The sequence below is a fragment of the Microcaecilia unicolor genome, chromosome 3 (genome assembly GCF_901765095.1).
Source record: "Microcaecilia unicolor chromosome 3, aMicUni1.1, whole genome shotgun sequence".
NCBI classification, from domain to species: domain Eukaryota; kingdom Metazoa; phylum Chordata; class Amphibia; order Gymnophiona; family Siphonopidae; genus Microcaecilia; species Microcaecilia unicolor.
This window is the reverse complement of record NC_044033.1, coordinates 296,763,268-296,783,787: the sequence shown is the minus strand read 5'-3', so window position 1 is coordinate 296,783,787 and position 20,520 is coordinate 296,763,268. Positions and strand designations below refer to the sequence as shown.

General features: G+C 46.3%; 1 protein-coding gene across 1 annotated transcript in view; it reads left to right on the top strand.

Moving 5' to 3' along the window:
* Positions 1 to 515: 515 nt before the first annotated feature.
* Positions 516 to 20,520, top strand: part of EIF4B (eukaryotic translation initiation factor 4B) — a 296,204-nt gene continuing 276,199 nt past the window's right edge. Inside the window, exon 1 of the mRNA XM_030198197.1 lies at positions 516 to 543. Coding sequence (XP_030054057.1) covers positions 531 to 543 — 13 coding nt within the window. The 5' untranslated portion in view covers positions 516 to 530. The remainder of the gene's footprint in view (positions 544 to 20,520) is intronic.

The following is a 20,520-nucleotide window of genomic DNA, read 5'->3' as shown; positions in this document are numbered from 1 at the left end:
CATTGGACCCTGATGTGAAGCGGTTAATAAGTGCTGTGTTATATAATGTGAGTTTTATTAGTCTTATAGGAAACAAAATTACATTCTAGGGCTGAACAACGATTTTATAGTATTAGTGGATTATGTGTATAGGTGGTGGTGGTGATGCAAAAATTTTGCTCGTGCTTCTCCCTCCCTAATACTGTTTGGAGTTAAAAGATGGTCAGCTAGCCCAATTGTAACAGCTTTCTCCACATTAGAAGTTGTAATGGAGCAGCCACTCAAATTAAAATCAGCGTTCCTACCGCAGGAAAGGGGCTGACATGTGTTAAACTGGGAATACTAGCTTCTCGGATACGCTGTTTTTTTGCCGACTCTTAGAAAACAGTCCGTGTACTAGCTAGCACTAGCACACAGGAAAGGAAGTGACTGATGACAAAACTTCCTCCTTGGCACACCCGACCCCGCCCACCACAGCCGTCCACGACCGCGCGCTATAATCACGTGACCACACCATCCGGGACCCTGGCGCATTCTCTTACTCTCCAAACATGGCGGCTTCGGGTGAGTGGCCGAGAGCGCAGTGGTGGCCGAGACCAGGGCCTGCAGTCTGGCGGTCGTCCCCAGTTTCCTCGCCACCGTCTGCCGAGCGGGGGGGTGCAGCAGAGCTTCTGACGCTCCAGAGGTGTGGGGTAGGGAAAGAGGGGGAGTCCTGGAAACGGCTAAGGTTTATGCAGGTCGGCAGTGGTTACGGGAGGGGAGCCTGGAAACGGTCGGGGGCCCAAAATGTTATTTATTTGGATTTTGCTCACAGCTTTTTCAGTAGTAGCTCAAGGTGAGTTACATTCAGGTACACTGGATATTTCTCTGTTCCAGGAGGGCTCACAATCTAAGGGGGTGGGGGCGCTTGTGTTGTGAGCGCGGGAAGAAAAGAAATGATTCACAGTTAAGTCGCTCAGTTTTCTACTTCTTCAGTAGGCGTCTCTTCTCCCTAGTAGAGGCGCTGCTGGCGCGTGCTCTCGGATACTTCCAGTCTTCCACCTCCCCGCTCCCCCCCACCCCTCATCTTTTTATAGCGAAAGGAGTGCGAGTAGTACGCATGCTCGGACGGGAGGGGTGAGGGTGGGAACGTGTGAGAAAGCGATACGATCTATTCCACACGTGTGCTAAATGACACACACGGCGTGGGGCCCTTCTTGCTTGTATCTTGGCCCTTTCTGAGCAAGGGGGTCAGACTTCAACTAAGTCGTGATTTAAGTTATACGACAGTAGCTGGTAGTTATGCACCCATATCAGATTAGAAGAGAATCCGTGGCTCGGCAGCTCCGAATTAGTATGGCAGTGGTAATGGATGGGTCTGGGTTGAATCTGGAGTTAAGGCCTTCCGTATTGTGCCTTAAATCGGTTGGTTTGCATTTGCAGGGCGTTTCTGAGTCATGAATTGATGTGTCTTGTTTATTACAGTTGCTTCTTATAAGGCTAGTCATACAAAGAATGACAGCTAAGGGCCACAAAGCCAATATGATAAGCCCCTTTGAGGTCCATGTTACAGAGATTCCAGTAAATGTCTGTTTTTTCTTTCATTCATCCACTATCCTCACTTGATGGCCAGTCCCTGCATCCCATCTATTGCGTTTTCTGTAAAGGAATATTTTATTCTGAGCCTAATTTCTTGAATGCATCTTATTTTACAAAATTCCTTTCTGCTAAAAGTTTGCTTATTTGGTTTGAAGTCTCTGCTCCACTAGATAGAAACATATTGGTCTAATGTTTTGCATCATTTGGTAGTCTTTTTCTGTATTCTAGTCATTCCTTTTACAGGCATCTAGAAGATTTAGTTTAATTTTTTTGCGTGTGACCAATGATCTGTATATCAGTATTCTCTGTTTCTACTTACTGGCTTGTACCCCTGCTTTGCTATCTTAACATGATAGAATGATCATCCTACAGTCATTTTCCTGCTTGGTATACTGATATCTTGCTTCACACCCCCCATACAATATGTGTCCTTAGATTTAGCGCCCAAAGCATTTGTGTATTGAATCCTCTACATAGTGCTTAGCTGATCAACTTGAGCATACGTTGGCATGTACAGAAACATTGTTAGGTGGCATTTTAGTTTGGCTGCTGTATAACTTTAAACTGATACATTATCTTGTTAAACTTATGGGGATTTTTAGCTTGGCTATCCACCCCAGTAATGGCATTGAAAATCTATTATAATTTTAAATGGGCAACTTACCTATTTAGTTGTTTGTGTTTGTGTAACACCACATCGACACTTCCATTTAGCAGCTTAATATCACTATTTTAAAGGGTGTTTTACCCATTCCTGGAATGCACTAGCAATACCTTTTTTTTTTTTTTTTTTTTGAGAAGCATTCAAGTGGCCTTCTAATGACTTAAATAGGCAGAGTTATTTGTATAACTGATCTGGATTTTTTTTTAGATGTCTTATAATTTGTGAGACCTTGTGTGGGCTTTGGGAAAACAAGATAATGGTGTTCTGAGAACCCCTCCCCCCCAGCTTTTAAAATTGCATCTGATGATCAAACTGAATCGTGCTCTTTAATGAGTATTAGTATAGTTTTGATTGGATGTGGATGGCTTGTAATACATAGGGCTGGTGTTAGATATTCAGGGGGCCCAGGACAGAATCAAGGGAGGAGCCATGAAGCTGGTTTTCAGCTTGGGGCCCAGGGCAATTGCTGTATTACCAGGGTCGGCATTAGAGGATGGCAAACAGGGCATCACATTATAAAACCTTTGTCCTAGCATATTCATTTATTTATAAATGCCACATCTGAAGAAGGGCTTGGAAAGCACATACCCTCCAATGGCAGGTGTTGGTGGGGGGGGGGGGGGGGGGAGGTTTGTTCTTTTATTAAGTACTGAAACTACATTCTTTTGGGTTGTAAGACCTTCTAAGTTTTAGCATTGGCCAAAAATAATGCATATAGTGCTTATACATTTAATACTTTAGCTGGATGTCTTGAAATTGTGAACACTTGGCTATTTTTTTGAATATAGTTTCCATGTTTTATATGATAAATAACCTAAAGAAAGCTGGATAGGTGATATTTGTACTTGTTTTGCCTGAGAGCAGATGTTGATTGTACCCATAAGGGACCCTTTTACAAAGTCGCGGTAGGATTAACATGGCAAATCGGCCCTACTGCAGGAGCCCAGCGGTAGTTCCGCTGTGTGCTGCATGTCATTTCTAACACTCCAAAAAAAAATTTTTTTTGTGCCAGGGGCTTGCCTGGAAGTAATCAGAAGCACTGGGTTATTGTGGGAGCCCTTACTGCTGCTCAAATAGGAGGCGGTAAGGGTTTCCCCAGGAAATGGCTGCACAGCCATTTACAGCACAGCCATTTACTTAAAAAAAACAAAAACCCTCCGTTTACCCGCTGTGGTAAAAGGGAGCCTGGGTGCGCAGCAAATCCATGCACTGATGCCTCCGCAGGGCTTGGTAAAAGAACCCGTAAATTTACAGCTGGCAGCTGAACTCCTTCATAATTATTATAGTACATATGGACTTCATATTTTAAATTGAGAAAGCAGCACTACAATATCAGAACATTTTGCTATTTTGTTGTATTTGCTGACTGTAGAAAGTCACCGATGACTAGCATACATTTTCACAGTGCATTTAAACAATACCATCAATTACTACTACCCCAATTACAAAGGTCCGACTTGAAAGTATTGGACTGTCAGAGATGTACAGTAAACCCATTCACTTTCACGTTTTGTGACTTGCATACATTTAAATTCTACCTCTCCCCCCCCCCCCCCCTGCTCTCCAATTCATCAACACACCATACTCTAAGGAGAAAAAAATGTTTTATTAGGGAGGGGGGACAAATATATTGAAAAACAAAATTGAAATTCAACAATTAGATAAGGCTCCACTTCCTAGATCAGTACTTGGAGGCACCTTTGGCAGCAGTCACAGCTTTGAGCATGTGACTTCTGTCAGCTCATGTAGAGTCTTTTCAGTATTAGACGAGTCTTCTGTACAGAACCGTTGAAGGTCTGTTGAGCTCTGGACAACAGTCTTTATGCCACAGATTATGCCACTGGATTGAATAGGTGGCTTTGAGCCACGCAGGGGTATTTACATTTTTGTTCCTTAGTCATTCCATTGCACATTCATTGTCTCTTTTATCCTGGCAAATGGCTCAGTCCCTGTTGAGAAACTTCCCCGTATAAAATGTAGCCACTATCATGCTTCACAACAGGGGAGGTTTCTCTGGGTGATGTAGTGTTAGGTTTGCGTCAAATCCAGTGCTTTAATTAGGCCATGTTCTTTTGCAATTTCATTAGACCACAAAATTGTTCTTACACATGGCTACAATATTTCCTGAGGGTTCCTTAATCTACTTTGATTGCTTTTTGAAGTATGCCTTCTTGCCACCCTACCATACAGGCCAGATCTATGAAGTGCTTTTGATATTATTACAGTACGTACACATTTAAACCAGTCTTGGCCATTGAAGCCTGTAGCTCTTTCTAAGTTGCCATTGGCCTCTTGCTCGCCTTCCTGATGAGTTTCTTCTTACTCATAAGTACGTAAGTAATGCCATACTGGGAAAAGACCAAAGGTCCATCGAGCCCAGCATCATGTTCCCGAAATTGTGGATTTTTCCCAAGTCCATTTAGTAGCGGTCTATGGACTTGTCTTTTAGGAAACCCTCTAGCCCCTTTTTAAACTCTGCCAAGCCAACCGCCTTCACGTGTATTATCAACGATGACACCCAGATCCCTTTCTTGGTCCATAACTCCTAACGTGGAACCTTGCATGACGTAGCTATAATTCGGGTTCTTTTTTCCCACATGCATCACCTTGCACTTGTTCACATTAAGCGTCATCTGCCATTTAGCCGCCCAGTCTTCCAGTCTCGTAAGGTCCTTCTGTAATTTTTCACAATCCTCTCGCAAGTTAACGACTTTGAATAACTTTGTATCATCAGCAAATTTAATTACCTCGCTGGTTACTCCCATCTCTAAATCATTTATAAATATATTAAAAAGCAGCGGTCCTAGCACAAACCCTTGAGGAACCCCACTAACTACCCTTCTCCATTGTGAATACTGCCCATTTAACCCCACTCTCTGTTTCCTATCCTTCAACCAGTTTTTAATCCACAATAGGACATTTCCTCCTATCCCATGACCCTCCAATTTCCTCTGTAGCCTTTCATGAGGTACCTTGTCAAACGCCTTTTGAAAATCGAGATACACAATATCAACCGGCTCCCCTTTGTCCACGTGTTTGTTTACTCCTTCAAAGAATTGAAGTAAATTGGTCAGGCAAGATTTCCCCACACTAAAGCCGTGCTGACTTGGTCTCAGTAATCCAAGTCCTTGGATGTGCTCTGTAATTTTTTTTGTTAATAGCCTCTATCATTTTCCCTGGCACCGACATCAGACTCACCGGTCTATAATTTCCCGGATCTCCCTTGGAACCTTTTTTAAAAATGGGCGTTACATTGGCCACCCTCCAATCTTCCGGTACCACGCTCAATTTTAAGGATAAATTGCATATCACTAACAGTAGCTCCGCAAGCTCATTTTTCAGTTCTGTCAGTACTCTAGGATGTATACCATCCGGTCCAGGAGATTTGCTACTCTTAAGTTTGCTGAATTGCCCAAATACGTCCTCCAGGTTTACTGCGAATTCAGTAAGTTTCTTTGACTCGTCCGCTTGAAATACCATTTCCAACACCGGTATCCCACCCAAATCTTTCTCAGTGAAGACCGAAGCAAAGAATTCATTCAATCTCTCCGCTACGTCTTTGTCATCCTTGATCGCCCCTTTTACCCCTCGGTCGTCCAACGGCCCAACCGATTTTCTTGCTGGCTTCCTGCTTTTAGTATACCGAAAAGTTTTTTTACTATGTTTTTTTGCCTCTAATGCAATCTTTTTTTTTTTTTTTTTTTGTAATCCCTCTTGGCCTTCATCCAATTTGGAGATATGACCAGATCTTGATGGTGTTAGAACCTTTTACTTAAGTGTCCTGACCATGATCCAAAGGACTGTAATTATTTTACACCCATCCTTTGATCCATGTTTTTTTTGTAGTACTCAGCGCAGGGGACCATTGAGGACTGCTGAGTGTGTCCTGTCATCATATCAATCGGTACAGTTTAACAAAAGTGAGGCTAGCTCACTTTTGCTCTTGTGAAGGCAATTGGTTACACCAGTACTTAAAGGATATAGGACTGATATAGAAGTACAGGAGATGGTGCTTATACATCCAGGCTATCATTTTTTATTCTAATTTTCTAAAGATTTTGGGTATATATTTTTCACTTGGCTGTTGTGGAGTATGATTTGTATAGATACACAGAATAAGCCTTGTTTTAAATGCAATTTACTTGGGCTGTATTCAACACTTTGATTTAACAAGAAGTCTTTATTGAAAAAATGAAAAAACAAACCCCATACAACAGTTGACATCAACAACAATACCAAGAGAAAAATATCATTTTCTACTGTTCACATCAGGTAATTTTCAACTAACAGGGTTTACAGCTAAGAACAGCTTATATCTAGACTTCATTTTTTATTTCCATTTTTCCCCAAAGAAACCTCAAAGAAAAAAAAAAAAAAAAAAAACCCTCCCATGAAGCCCACCCTAATAATCCGGTACTTTACCCAGCATGTAAACTAAAGAGAAAACGGTGTCATTCACATTCAACAATCAAATTATTAACACCAACCCCATCTATGGTCCCAAACCCAAAGGGGCCCATACTCTTTCCCATTTTGCCATTTGTTTGCATTCCTTCGCTAATATTCTCTCTTTTTCTGCAATATTTCTAAGCAAAGTTTTCCATCTAATTATGGAGGGACAATTTCGCTGTTTCCAAGCTTGTGCAATTATCAATCTGCCTGCACACAAACAATGCTTAGTTAGAATCTTACCCTCCTCTTTGAGGCCTAGAATATTTTTATGAAATAAATACACAGCAGGGTCCGATGGTACAGCAATTCCTACCCACTGTTGCATCCTCACTTGAATAGCTCTCCAAAAGGCCCCTACCTTTCTGCAAGTCTACCATATATGGCCCATGGTGCCCAATTGACCACATTCTCTCCAACATTTCTGGGATACTGTTTTAAACATGTGATGTAATCTTACTGGGGTTAGATACCATCGATATATTATTTTTGTGGCATTCTCTTGAATATTGATGGCTGGGGAAATCTTAGTAGATCCTCTTTCAAATCCCTGCCATTCCGCCTCGGTGTAAGTTACTCCTAATTCCTTTTCCCACTGATTTCGATGTCTAGAGTTCTGTGGAAGTGCATCCCTCAAATATCCATACAGCAAGGAAATTAGACCCCTTGTTCCCTGTTCTCTTACACAAAGTTCCTCTAGGAACGTGACCTCTCCAAATAGACTAGCCCTGAACCCCGGGGAGTGCAAAAAGTGGATTAATTGTGTGTATGCATATTGATCCTTCTGAGGGAGATGGTAAGTTTCAGCCAACTCCGAGAACGTGACAAAGCTCTCTCCACTTAGTAACTGCCCCCAAAGCTCAAGACCACTCCGTGCCCATTTGGTGAACGTCGAGGATTCACATCCCAGAGGGAAAGTCAAATTGTATGCTATAGGAGACTGTATTCAACACTTTGGAAGGGAGTGTATACTTTTTATGGTGGCATGCTGGCCATAATGCTGTTGTTTTATATAGTGGTTGCACACTGGGAGGAGCGCTGGGAATGTAGCAGAGTTTGAAAGAGAGCCCTTAGGAACATGAGTTGAAGTGCATGGGAGTTCTGAAGTGAACTCCTGGAAGTATTCATTTTGGAAACTGTAGTAGGATCGGACATAGCTCATATATGATGGCAATTAAGTATTTACATCTAATTAAGCAGCTTGCTGGTGAAGACAGGAAAAGTCACATAGGCACAAACAAACAAGGAAGAACATGTACAGAGGAAAGCTTGCAGGAGAACTCCTGCAGCCAAGTCAGAAGGAACAGTTTTAGGAGGGGAGATACTTTGTAGAAGAGCCTTGTTTAATTGCCAGAAGCTGAGATAAGATACAACCGTATACTGTTCTAGGTTTGTTTAAGGAGTTCAAAAATGTTTTATTTATTTATTTTTAAGTAATTACAGAGGCTAATCAGTACAATTCTGTAACAGTGCCAGCAGTTATGTGCATCTTGGCACATAAGTACTGAGACAGTGGGCACTTATGTGCATAATTGCACTATTCCATAAGGTATGTGCATAATTGCACTATGTGTTTGCAGATCCTTTTAGCAGGTAACCAAATGGGGCATATGCATGGGAGGGCATGGGCTTGTCTCCAACTTATATGCATAACTTGTAGAATACCATGTTACATGCATTCCATGGTGCACTTGAATGCACCCATTATGTCTGCCATTAAATTGTTGTAAATGGTCATGTCTAAATATAGGTGCACCAATGTTGACTAATGCTAGCGTTCTGTAATGGCATCTTGGTGCACAGATGCTGTTATAGAATTGGTGTTTAGTGTGTGACATTGGGTTGATTGAATTGAAGTGCCAGGTTATAGAAATTCCTCAAATGTATTTGCTGTGTGAAGTGATTTGGCATTTCCTTGTCATCAGCAGCAGATGAATCCAATACGAATGGGTTGTGTCCATCTACCAGCAGGGGGAGATAGAGAACACTGAAAACCATAGTGCCTCTAGGAATGCTAGCTCCATCTGCCTCCCAGTATTTCTCTATCTCCCAGCAGGGTTGGACGCAGCTTGTTCAGCTCCTTGAAGATTCTGCCTGGGATGGCTCCTGTGCTTTTGCCAGTTGTAGCAGGGGTGTTCTAGGTTTGTTTAAGGAGTTCATGGTCTTAATTCCTCCCCCTCCTCCCCCAGCTGGGGCATTGGGACCCATGTTTTTGGTGGGAACATTTTGTCTCCTGTGGGTTTTCATCTACTGCTGCTGAAACCTGTCCCTTCCACATCAGTGTAAGGGTTGGTGGGGGGCCTACCTCCTCTACCCCCCTTGGGTGTGTTTTGGGAGGGGGGGGGTTCCAATGGGCCCTTGGAGCTTTTTGGCTCCAGAGCTTGGCACAGTTGGTTCGACAACAATTGTGGTCAGACAGGGGCCCTCCCTTTGGTGAGTGCCCTGGTTTGGGTTTTAAGCAGGTGTAGGACTGAGGGAAGGTTGCCTAAGGAGCCAACTCCCTCAGAGGAGGCAGTGAGGACGGGATAGGGTGTTCTCTGTCTCTTGGCCCACAAGGGACTCTGAGTCTGAGGCTCCCCCGTCTCAGGAAGCTGAGGAGGAGCTGTCCCATATGATCTGCCTCTTTCTGCGAGAGGCGCTGTCTTATCTTATTGATGAGGTTACTAAGGCCTTTTCTATGATCCCTTACATCTTTGCTTTGGTCTTTACGGAAGATGTAAGAGATCTACTTGTGCCAGAAATGAATGTCGTGTTATGTGGAGGGACTGAAAGAAATCATGATATAACTAGAAGATGTACTGATCAAAATCAACAAATTAAAGACTAGTAAATCACCTGGACCGGATGCATTCATCCAAAGTTACTGAAAGAACTCAAACATGAAATTGCTGACTTCTGTTAGTAATCTGTAACCTGTCGTTAGTCATCTGTAGTACCTGAAGATTGGAGGGTGGCCAATGTGGCGCTGATTTTTAAAGAGTTTCAGGGGTCATCTGAGAAATTAGATGTCTGTGCCCAGTAAAATAGTGGAAACTATTATAACAAATAAAATTATGGAACACACAAACATGGTTTCATTCAAGGGAAGTCTTGCCACACCAATTTGCTTAATTTCTTTGAAGGTGTGAATAAACATGGGGATAAAGGTGAGCTGGTTGATGTAGTGTACCTAGATTTTCAGAAACGTTTGACAAAGTCCCTCATTAGAGATTCCTGAGAAAATTGCAATGTTCTGTTGTGGATTAGTAATTGGTTACTGGACAGAAAACAGAGGGTAGGGTTAAATGGCCATTTCTCTCAATGGAAGTGGGTGAATAGTGCAGTGCCACAGGGATCTATCTGTACTGGGACCGGTGCTACTTAACATGTTTATAATAGTTGCATGGGGACAGAAATCTTACTCATCCCCGCCTGTCCCTGTTGGAATCTTACCCTTCCCTGCAAGTATTTAACCCGTTCCCACCCAGTCTTGCAAAAATTTAATAGTAAAACAAAAATTCCAGTCATCTCTCTTGGTTTCTTCTCTGGGTTCGAACTGCAGCACTGCAGGCAAGGAAGGAGCAGAAGTTGGAACAGGGGGCACATGTAAGACTTCTCTTATTTACTGTTATTGTGTGCTGAGAGGTTACCACATGCATGCGCCAGTAGGTCAGGTGATCTCTAATGCTTGTGCCTATGTTGGAGCTGAGGTCTGCGCATCAGCCCGGGAGCAGAAAGGGATTAATAGTAACATAGTGGTGGCAGATAAAGACCTGTATGGTCCATCTAGGCTGCCCAATAGTCACACTCATTATTTCATGATTAAATCAGCAATAAACGTGATAAATACTTGATTGTTCAGTGGGGATTGAGTTCAATTCCCACTTCAGGCACAGGCAGCTCCTTGTGACTCTGGGCAAGTCACTTAACCCTCCATTGCCCCATGTAAGCCGCATTGAGCCTGCCATGAGTGGGAAAGCGCGGGGTACAAATGTAATTAAAAAAAAAAAAATTTGTGGTCTTTTTTTGGCATTTCTGGGACATAGACCATAGAAGTCTGCCCAGCCCTATCCTTATGTTCCAACTGCTGGAGTTGCTGTCGAAGCCCACTCCAGCCTATTCGTCTTCTCATTTCCATGACACAGACTATAAAAGTCTGTCCAACACTGTCCCCATGTTCCAGCCACTGAAGTTGCTATCCAAGTCCATTCCAGACCATTTTAAATCAGGTTGCCACAAATCTGCCCAGTCTTGGCCCTAGTTCATCACAGCCGGAGTCACCATCTAAGTGTCACTCAACACATCCACACACATGCAGCCATTCTTAGTCTATGCTTTGTGCTTTTCCTTGCGTAGGATTTTAGCGTACCTCCATCTTTTTGGTGGTATATCCCTGTTGGTTTTTTATAACTTCCATTTTCTAATTAGAGATCCTCTGTGTTCATCCCATGCCTTCTTGAAGTCACCATTTGTGTCTTTACCACCTCCATAATAGATGACTTTCCGCATCTGTGCAGTTAAAACAAGGAGGATGAGAAAGCATTCAAAGAACTTGATACTCGGTAGGAGAGAGGCTGGCACAGGTGCAGCCTAAACTTCCGAACTGCTGTCCCCACAGGAACCTCACAGGAATAACTGCTTCCATCCTTGCTGGAACCCCGTGAACCCCTTTCCTGTGCAGTTCTCTAATTGAATTTATAAATGATGTGTAAATCAGAATGACAAGTGAGGTGATTAAAATGTTCAGATGACACAAAACTATTGAAAGCTGTCAAAACCATATGAACTGTGGAAAATTGCAGGAAGACCATAGGAAATTGTAAGACCGGGCATCCAAATGGCAGATGAAATTTAATGTGGACAGATGCAAAGTGATTCACATTAGGAAGAATAATCTGAATCATGGTTATCTGATCTTAGGGTCCACCTTGGGGGGGGGGGGGGGGGAGAAATAGATCTAGGTGTTGTAGACGCTGAAATTTTCTGCCAAGTGTGTGGCAGATCAGATAACCAAGACACAAATTGAAGAACTCGTTAGACTCCAGATTTCTAACATCGTCTGCAGAGGACTCCTGTGCCTCACATTACTCCAGTCCGTCTTTTCCAGCTTGTCCTGCTGCTCGGCTCTCCCCTGCTCCAGCTTGTTCCAGTCCATCTGCCCCAGCTTGTTCTAGCTCGCCTGAGAGTCATTCCGTGTCAAGTGGACCAGGGGTCCCCACCTCACCATCTCAGATTTTGATGAAATTTGGTACATAGTTTCTTTATGATAACAAACTAAGCTGTGCAAAAGTTTAGTTCAAAAGACTAAAAATTGGAGGTTCTAGGGGACCTCAAGTAAAGGGTTGCAAAATGTCGCCTGAGCAAAAATGACATTTTGGGCCAACTTCCAGAAGCTGTAAAACTGGAAGTTTTAGTAGTACAAGGGGGATATTTGGAGAACCTGCACTACATTTAGGGCTTAATGAACTGGCAAAACCCCATGTTCCTAGTCCTCTTACTTTTTGAATGGTTAAGGCTCAAACATTGCCCAAAAAAAAAACCCGGCAAAAATCAATTTACAGCGATGTTGAGGCTGCTGTAGTTTCTAAACTAGTTGGCCTTTCAGGTTGATTTTTGGTAGGTGTACTAAATGCACGGCTGTAATGAGGCATTCCAATTTGCAGCACTTTCCTTCAAGTGGTTGAAAAATTATAAGCGTTCAAAGTTGGTATAAAAAGCATTTTTGCCCATTTTGGGCTATCTTTGATGCCCTTGATCTCCAGTGGGACAGCTTCAATATTCTTTTAGCACCATTAGAAAGAGCAGATTTCCTTCTATCAGAATATGTAGTTTTCATTTTGGAGTCTCTTCATATAAGGATTGCAAAAATGCCCTCAAATGTTTGTGGGCAGCAGCCTGTGATTTCTTCACTACACCCTTGATACAAGTGTAGTAAAAGTGATTCTTTCAAAAAGCACCAATTTTTTTTAAAATAAAGAACACATTATGTTATAAAACTGTATTCAAGAAAACTAAAAAACAGGAATGTTTTTTAGGATGTGGAAGGATAAGGCCAGGTTTCATAACAGGTTTAAAGAAACTACAGTCAGTTAGGATGACCGACTTGGCCAATTATGATTGGTGGACCCTGTTGCAAGGCGTCTGAGTGTCTGTTGCTGGTGTTTCTTCACCCTTGCTACAGTTTGACCTCTTAGTGAACTGTAGGTATCAAAGTAAGCCTAGCAACAGACACTCAGGAGCCAGGAGGTACCAGAAGCATACAATTGGGCAATGAAACCAACAATTCTGCCTTGCAACAGGGTTCACCAATCATAATTGGCCAAGTCTAACTGGCTAAAGAAGTCTTCTTTAAACATCACTCTCTATAAAACGCACCTCCAACGTTCGAATGAAGCCTCTGTTAGCCAAAAGTGAAGGGGGTGAGATCGCATTGTGTCTGCCCCGCCCATGCGTCAAACGTGATGACGTCGAGGGCGGAGCAATGACACTCATCCAATCGCAACGCTCGGCAGCGAAGCGTCAGGGAAGGAGGCGGAGCTCTCAACGTCTAGCCTTCCCTTCGCTGTGTTCCGCCTTCTTCTGACGTCAAGGATGACGTCAAAAGAAGGCAGAACACAGCGAAGGGAAACCTAGACGTCGGGAGCACCGCCTCCTTCCCTGACGCTTCGTTGCCGAAACCGCCACGGAGGAGGTACATTTAAAAACAAGAAAAAAAAATAAAAACCATGTTGGGGGGAGCGAAGAGGGTGGCCACAAAAGAAAAACAATGGGAGCGGGAGGGCAGGGGAGAAACGACACCATGGATGCGAATGGGGGGGGGGGGGGGGAAAGAAGAGGGCGGCCCAGGCTGGGACATGGGAGAGAGAGGAGCATGGATGCAAGGGGGGGTCATGGAAGGGAGACAGGGGACTTGCTGGAAAAGGATGAATGGAGGCGGCAGGGGACAGAGGAGCATGGATGGGCATGGATTGGGAGGGCAGGGCTCAGGGAGAGAGGGCAATTGCTGGAAAGGGATGAATGGAGGGGGCAGGGGACAGAGGAGCATGGATGGCCATGGATTGGGAGGGTAGGGCTCAGGGAGAGAGGGAAATTGCTGGATAGGGATGAATAGAGGGGACAGATGGGCATGGATGGATATGGATTGCAGGGCAGGCCTCAGGGAGACAGGGCAATTGCTGGATAGGGAAAAATGGAGGGGCCAGGTGACAGATGAGCATGGATGGGCATGGATTGGAAGGGCAGGACTCAGGGAGACGGGAATTGCTGAATAAGGATGAATGGAGGGGACAGATGGCCATGGATGGATATGGATTGCAGGGCAGGCCTCAGGCAGAGAGGGGAAATGCTGGATAGGGAAAAATGGAGGGGCCAGGTGACAGATGAGCATGGATGGGCATGGATTGGAAGGGCAGGACTCAGGGAGAGGGGAATTGCTGGATAGGGATGAATGGAGGGCACAGATGGGCATGGATGCATATGGATTGCAGGGCAGGCCTCAGGCAGAGAGGGGAATTGCTGGATAGGGATGAATGGAGGGGCCAGGTGAAAGAGGAGCATGGATTGGAAGGGCAGGACTCAGGGAGAGGGGAATTGCTTGATAGGGATGAATGGAGGGGACAGATGGCCATGGATGGATATGGATTGCAGGGCAGGCCTCAGGCAGAGAGGGGAAATGCTGGATAGGGAAAAATGCAGGGGCCAGGTGACAAAGGAGCATGGATGGGCATGGATTGGAAGGGCAGGACTCATGGAGAGGGGAATTGCTGGATAGGGATGAATGGAGGGGGACAGATGGCCATGGATGCATATGGATTGCAGGGCAGGCCTCAGGGAGACAGCGGAATTGCTGGATAGGGATGAATGGAGGGGCCAGGTGACAGAGGAGCATGGATTGGACTCACACTTTCACTCTGACTCTCAAACACTCAATCTCACATACACTCTCCCAAACACACACACTCCGAGGAAAACCTTGCTAGCGCCCGTTTCATTTGTGTCAGAAACGGGCCTTTTTTACTAGTTATGTTATAAAACTGTGTTCAAGTAAACTAAAAAAACAGGGTGGAAACCATTGTATACATACTTCTTGTTGAAGAAACCCGCACCTGCACCGACAGGCTCATTTATATTGAATTAAAAGCCACAAATGAAGATATTAATCACTTTAGACTGAAGTAAAATTTTACCCATTGAAAACCTGATTGCAAGAATAAATGCGTTTGTTGAACTGATGCTAATGGTCATCAATGGATCCAGAAAGATCAGATGAATTTCCACTTTGCTCAGTTGGCTGTTCAAGTACATCAGAGTGTCATTTACTGACATACAATAAAAATAAAGGTTTGAAATTAATTGAAGAGCTTCTGCCTGATCAACAGAAGTTGTTACAAGAGCGTTCTGGTCAACTTTTCGATGCTGGATCAACTATTTGCCTTCATCATGAATCCTTACTGTTGAAAAAGTTTGAATTTTTGCAAAGAACCTGCTGTAACCCATTTTCCAAAGGTGGTCATAATGCAAAAAGGGGCTTAAGAGTGCTGGATGACACACTAGCAGCCCAGCTAAAGGCCTTAACAAGCAAAATATTTGTGCCGGGTCAGAAACTATGTCCATCTTGTCGAAAAGACGTCAGTAACAGAGCTGCTGATTCTTTATCATCATCAACAACAGCAGATGATGAACACAATGACATTTCTGGCAAGTTGAACACAAGTTTGACATCTCTTGGTATTTCTCCATTAAAGTTCAAAAAAGTCAGCAAGCGTGATGTACGAGGCTACACCAAGCGCAAAATCAGGCGAGTGCAAAATACTTTGAATCATCATCTTGCAGTTGCTGGTGGCTTAGACCTAAATGAGTTTGAAACTCAACCTTCTACCAGTCAGAAATGTGACAAATGTTCTGTTCCTTGTCATCAAGCAGATGAAGCCATTACGTATGGGTTATGTCCATCAACCAGCAGGGGAGATAGAGAGCACTCAAACTTTCACAGTGCCCTCTTGGCCAGCTAGCTCCACTGCCTCTTCAGTATTCTCTATCTCCCCTAGCAGGGTGGCTGCAGCTTGTTCGAGCTCCAGAAAAATCTGCTGGGATGTGGTTCCTGGCTTGCCAGTTGTTAACCGGGGTGTTGGAGGCTATAGCAGCCTCACTTTAAAGGCACATAGGTTAGCCCTTTCCCTGCCTTACCCATACCTCTGTGGATGTGGACATATTGCCTTGCTTTCCCTGTCCTTACCCACCAACAGTGGATGCAGGCATATAGGTTCGCCCTTTCCCTGCCTTTCCCACTCATCTGAGCCTCCGGAGTCTTCAATACCTCTGCTTTCCTCACAGCTTAAAAAAAAAAAAAAAAAGTCGCGTCGCGTTTTTTAAACGCAGAGACGCTGGAACAGGTTTTTTGACCTGATTTTCAGCAGGATCGTAGTTGTACACTAGATCCTTTGAGGTAAGAGTGTTTTCCAACTCCTCCGGGGTGGGCCCGCGATCGGGGCGATTTTGGCGCGAAACCGCCATCTTGGATTTTACCGCCGTTTTTCGGCGATGGCTGCGGACAATGTAAAGCGCTGTTCCACTTGTGGCAAGCGCAAATCAGCAGCAGGGCTCTGTAAATTGTGCTGTACTGGCGTAGGAGCCGGCCCGAGCATGGCGAGCGATGTTTCTTCCCGCTCTGAGCTGGCAGCGGGCGCCATTTTGCTTACACCACATGGCGCGGCCTCCGTGGACACGGAGAGACCTGAGCCGGGTGGGGCACCTCGAGATGAGGTTATTTCAGGAGTGGCTAGCACCGGACAGGATTTGGGTGCCCAGGGTGAGATTTTCTCCCCGGATTTTGTGCTTTTGCTACATAAAGCATACATGATGAAAAGAGCCCTTCCTCAAGGGTAGCCTGAGGCTCCTCTGATTGCCCCCCCGATGGATTCTGGCCTGGGACTGCCCAGTGAGGCTTTTTTCCCGGATGCTTGGCCTAAAGATAAGCGCAGAAGGGTTAATTCCCCTTCAGATTGTGGTGCACCTTTTCCCCCCCGTGGTCGGGGTGTGAGGATTCGGAGAATTCTGACAGACGTTCTTGGTCTGAGGAACCAGAGTCAGGTGCGGATTTACCACAGGATCTGGATGATCCCTCCGCGGTGAGGATTTTCCACCGTGATGAGCTGCCAGCGCTTATGTCAGATACCCTGCAGGCCCTCTCGATTGAAGATCCTGACAGTGGCATGGCCTCCTCGGGTAATCCCAGGATGGCTAGTACCAAGAAAGCTGCTCGGGCCTTCCCTTTGCATGACTCCATCCTAGAGCTTGTTTCGGCTCAGTGGGCTGACCCCGAGGGACCTTTGAGAGTTTCCAGGGCTATGGGGCAGTTATACCCTCTGCGTGAGGGACATATGGCTCGTTTTCAAATGCCTACAGTGGATGCCCTAGTCACTGCGGTGACAAAGAGAACTACCCTCCCTGTTGAAGGAGGTGTTGCCCTGAAGGATGCTCAAGACCGTAGGCTGGAAACAGCATTGAAACGGTCCTTTGAAATTGCAGGTCTCACTGTTCGGGCGTCTGCATGCAGCTGTTATGCTGTTAGAGCCTGCCTAGCTTGGCTGCAACAGGCAGTGGCTCAGCCCGGAGATGGAGCGGAGCCCTTCTTGGATGTGGCTCCGCGGATGGAGGTGGCCTTGTCCTTTCTGGCTGATGCCCTTTATGACCTTGTCAGAGCTTCGGCTAAACAAATGGCAGTAGCAGTGGCGGCTCGCCATCGTCTGTGGCTACGACACTGGGCAGCGGACATGGCCTCTAAGCAAAGGTTGGTGAAGTTGCCTTTTCAAGGACATCCTATTTGGTGAGGAGTTGGAGAAAATTGTGAAAGGCCTGGGTGATCCAAAACCCCAGCGCTTGCCCGAAGATAGGCAGAGGCCTTCCTCTAAGGGCCAGGCGGTCCACTCCTTGTACAGACCTCGCTTCCGTGAAGCTAGAAGGTACCGCCCGGGGCGTTCTGCTGGGTTCACTTCACGTGCCCGTGGTCAGCAGAGGAACTCCTTTCGCTCGGACAAGCGTTCCGCAGCAGGTGGCTCAAGACCAGGAGTTCAGGGGCGACCCTCTCAATGATGGTGCGCCGGCCCTCTCCTTGATGCCTGTCATCGGAGGACGGCTTTCCCTCTTTGTCGAGGAGTGGGCCAAGATTTCCTCAGATCAGTGGGTTCTGGACCTGATCAGAGATGGATACAGAATAGAATTCAACGCCCCAGTAAGAGACGTGTTTGTGGAGTCCCGATGCGGTTCTGCCGTCAAACGGGTGGCGGTGGAGGAGACTTTACAAGGTCTGATTCAGTTAGGGGCAGTGACCCCGGTGCCTCCCGCCGAGCAAGGCTGCGGCCGATACTCCATCTACTTTGTGGTGCCGTGAAAAGGTGGGTCTTTTCGGCCTATTCTGGACTTAAAAGAATTAAACAAGTCCCCGAGAGTGCGGCATTTCCACATGGAAACCCTGCGCTCCGTCATTGCTGCGGTACAGCCAGGAGAGTTTCTCACGTCTCTAGATCTGAAAGAAGCTTACTTGCACATACCAATTTGGCCCCCGCACCAGAAGTTTCTGAGGTTTGCGGTGTTGGGAAAACATTTCCAAGTTTCGGGCCTTGCCTTTTGGCCTCGCCACAGCTCCCCGACCCTTTTCGAAGGTAATGGTGGTAGTAGCTGCTTTGCTCAGTCGAGAAGGTATCAGGGTTCACCCGTACCTAGACGACTGGCTCATCAGAGCAGACCCTGTTACAGAGAGCTATCAAGCTACAGCCAGAGTGGTCTCAGTACTTCAATCTCTAGGCTGGGTCGTCAATATGGCCAAAAGTCACCTGACCCCCTCGCAATCTCTAGAATATTTGGGGGCCAGGTTCGACACAGACTCGGGCTATGTATACCTACCCGAGCTAAGGCGGTGCAAGCTTCAGAATCAGGTCCGTCTGCTCCTGAGGATGCCCCGCTCGCGAGCTTGGGACATTGTCCAGCTGCTGGGATCGATGACAGCCACATTGGAAGTGGTGCCCTGGGCGAGAGCGCACCTGAGACCTCTACAGTATTCCCTACTTCAAAGATGATCTCCAGTTTCTCAGGATTATCAGTGCAGACTTTCTTGGCTCCCTGCGGCCCGACTCAGCATGGAGTGGTGGCTCTGACAGCATGCTGCCGCGAGGAATGCCGCTGGCGCTCCCCGATTGGTGTCTAGTAGTGACAGATGCAAGCCTAAAGGGCTGGGGCGCACATTGCAAGGGGAAGCATGCCCAGGGTCTATGGACACCCGAGGAGTCGGAGTGGTCCATCAACCGCCTGGAGTTGAAAGCGGTGTTTCAGGCGCTTCTGGCCTTTCAAGTGACCCTGGAATGATTGTCTGTCAGAGTGATGTCGGACAACACGACAGCAGTGGCCTACATAAATCGACAAGGCGGCACTCAGTGCAGAGCACTGGCCGCGCAGGCCGAACAGATTTGCCACTGGGCCGAGCTGCATCTTCAGTTTCTGTTGGCAGCTCACATTGCAGGTCAGAGCAACGTGCAAGCTGATTATCTAAGCAGGCATCAGATCGATCCAGCAGAATGGGAACTAGCAGACGAAGTATTCCTGCAGATATGTGCCAAATGGAGCAAGCCCGTGATAGATCTTATGGCGACAAGTTCAAATGGCAAAGTCCCGTGCTTCTTCAGCAGACAGAGAGATCCTCGCTCGGCAGGGTTGGATGCCTTGACTCAGCCCTGGCCTCCGGGCCTACTATATGTGTTCCCTCCGTGGCCCTTGATAAGGGCGCGTGCTCCTGCGGATTCGGCGGCACCCAGGAGAAGTGGTCCTCATCACCCCCGATTGGCCCAGGAGGCCTTGGTATGCGGACCTCCGACAGATGCTAGTGGAGGCTCCCCTTCCTTTACCTCTGGTACCGAACCTGTTGTCACAGGGCCCGGCAGCCATGGAGGACGCCTGCTGCTTTGGTCTTATGGCATGGCGATTGAGAGGGCGCAATTGAGGGACAAAGGCTATTCAAACAGTCATTTTCACTCTCCTGCAGGCCTGCAAGCGTTCCACTTCCGTGGCTTATGCCAGGATTTGGTGCCAGTTTGAGTCTTGGTGTGCTTCAAAAGCGATCACACCCATGCGGGCTCCTGTCTCGCCGATTCTGGACTTTTTGCAGGATGGTGTACAAATAGGCTTGGCCTATAATTCCCTGCGGATGCAAGTGGCAGCGTTGGCCTCCCTTCGTGGTAAGGTTGAAGGCGTGTCTTTAGCTGCTCATCCAGATGTGGCACGGTTTCTTAGTGGGGTGCTTCGGCTCCGGCCTTCCGTGCGAGCACCCTGTCCAGCCTGGAACCTGGGGCTAGTTTTGAAGGCCCTGCAGGCTTCTCCTTTTGAGCCGCTTCGGCGAGCATCGCAGAAAGATTTGACAGTAAAGGCCGTTTTTCTTGTGGCCATTACTTCGGCGAGATGGGTGTCAGAGCTCCAGGCCCTGTCCTATAGAGTCCCATTTCTGCAATTCTCAGAGTCCGGGGTCACGGTTCGGAACGTGTCTTCCTTCATGCCTAAGGTGGTTTCAGCGTTTCACCTAAACCAGCCTATTTTCTTGCCCTCCTTTGATAAGGAGGAGTTTCCAGAATCTTTTGGGCAGTTGCACCTGTTGGATGTGCGCAGGACTCTGCTGCAGTATCTGCGAGTTACTATCTCTTTCAGGATCTATGATCATCTGTTTGTTTTGCTATCAGGTCCTCGCAGAGGGTCTCTAGCGTCTAAAGCCACTATTGCCCGTTGGCTCAAAGAAACTATCTTTTCAGCTTATCTGCTTGCCGGCCGGTCTCCGCCTTTAGCCTTTAAGGCGCATTCTACCAGAGCGATTTCTTCCTCTTGGGCTGAAA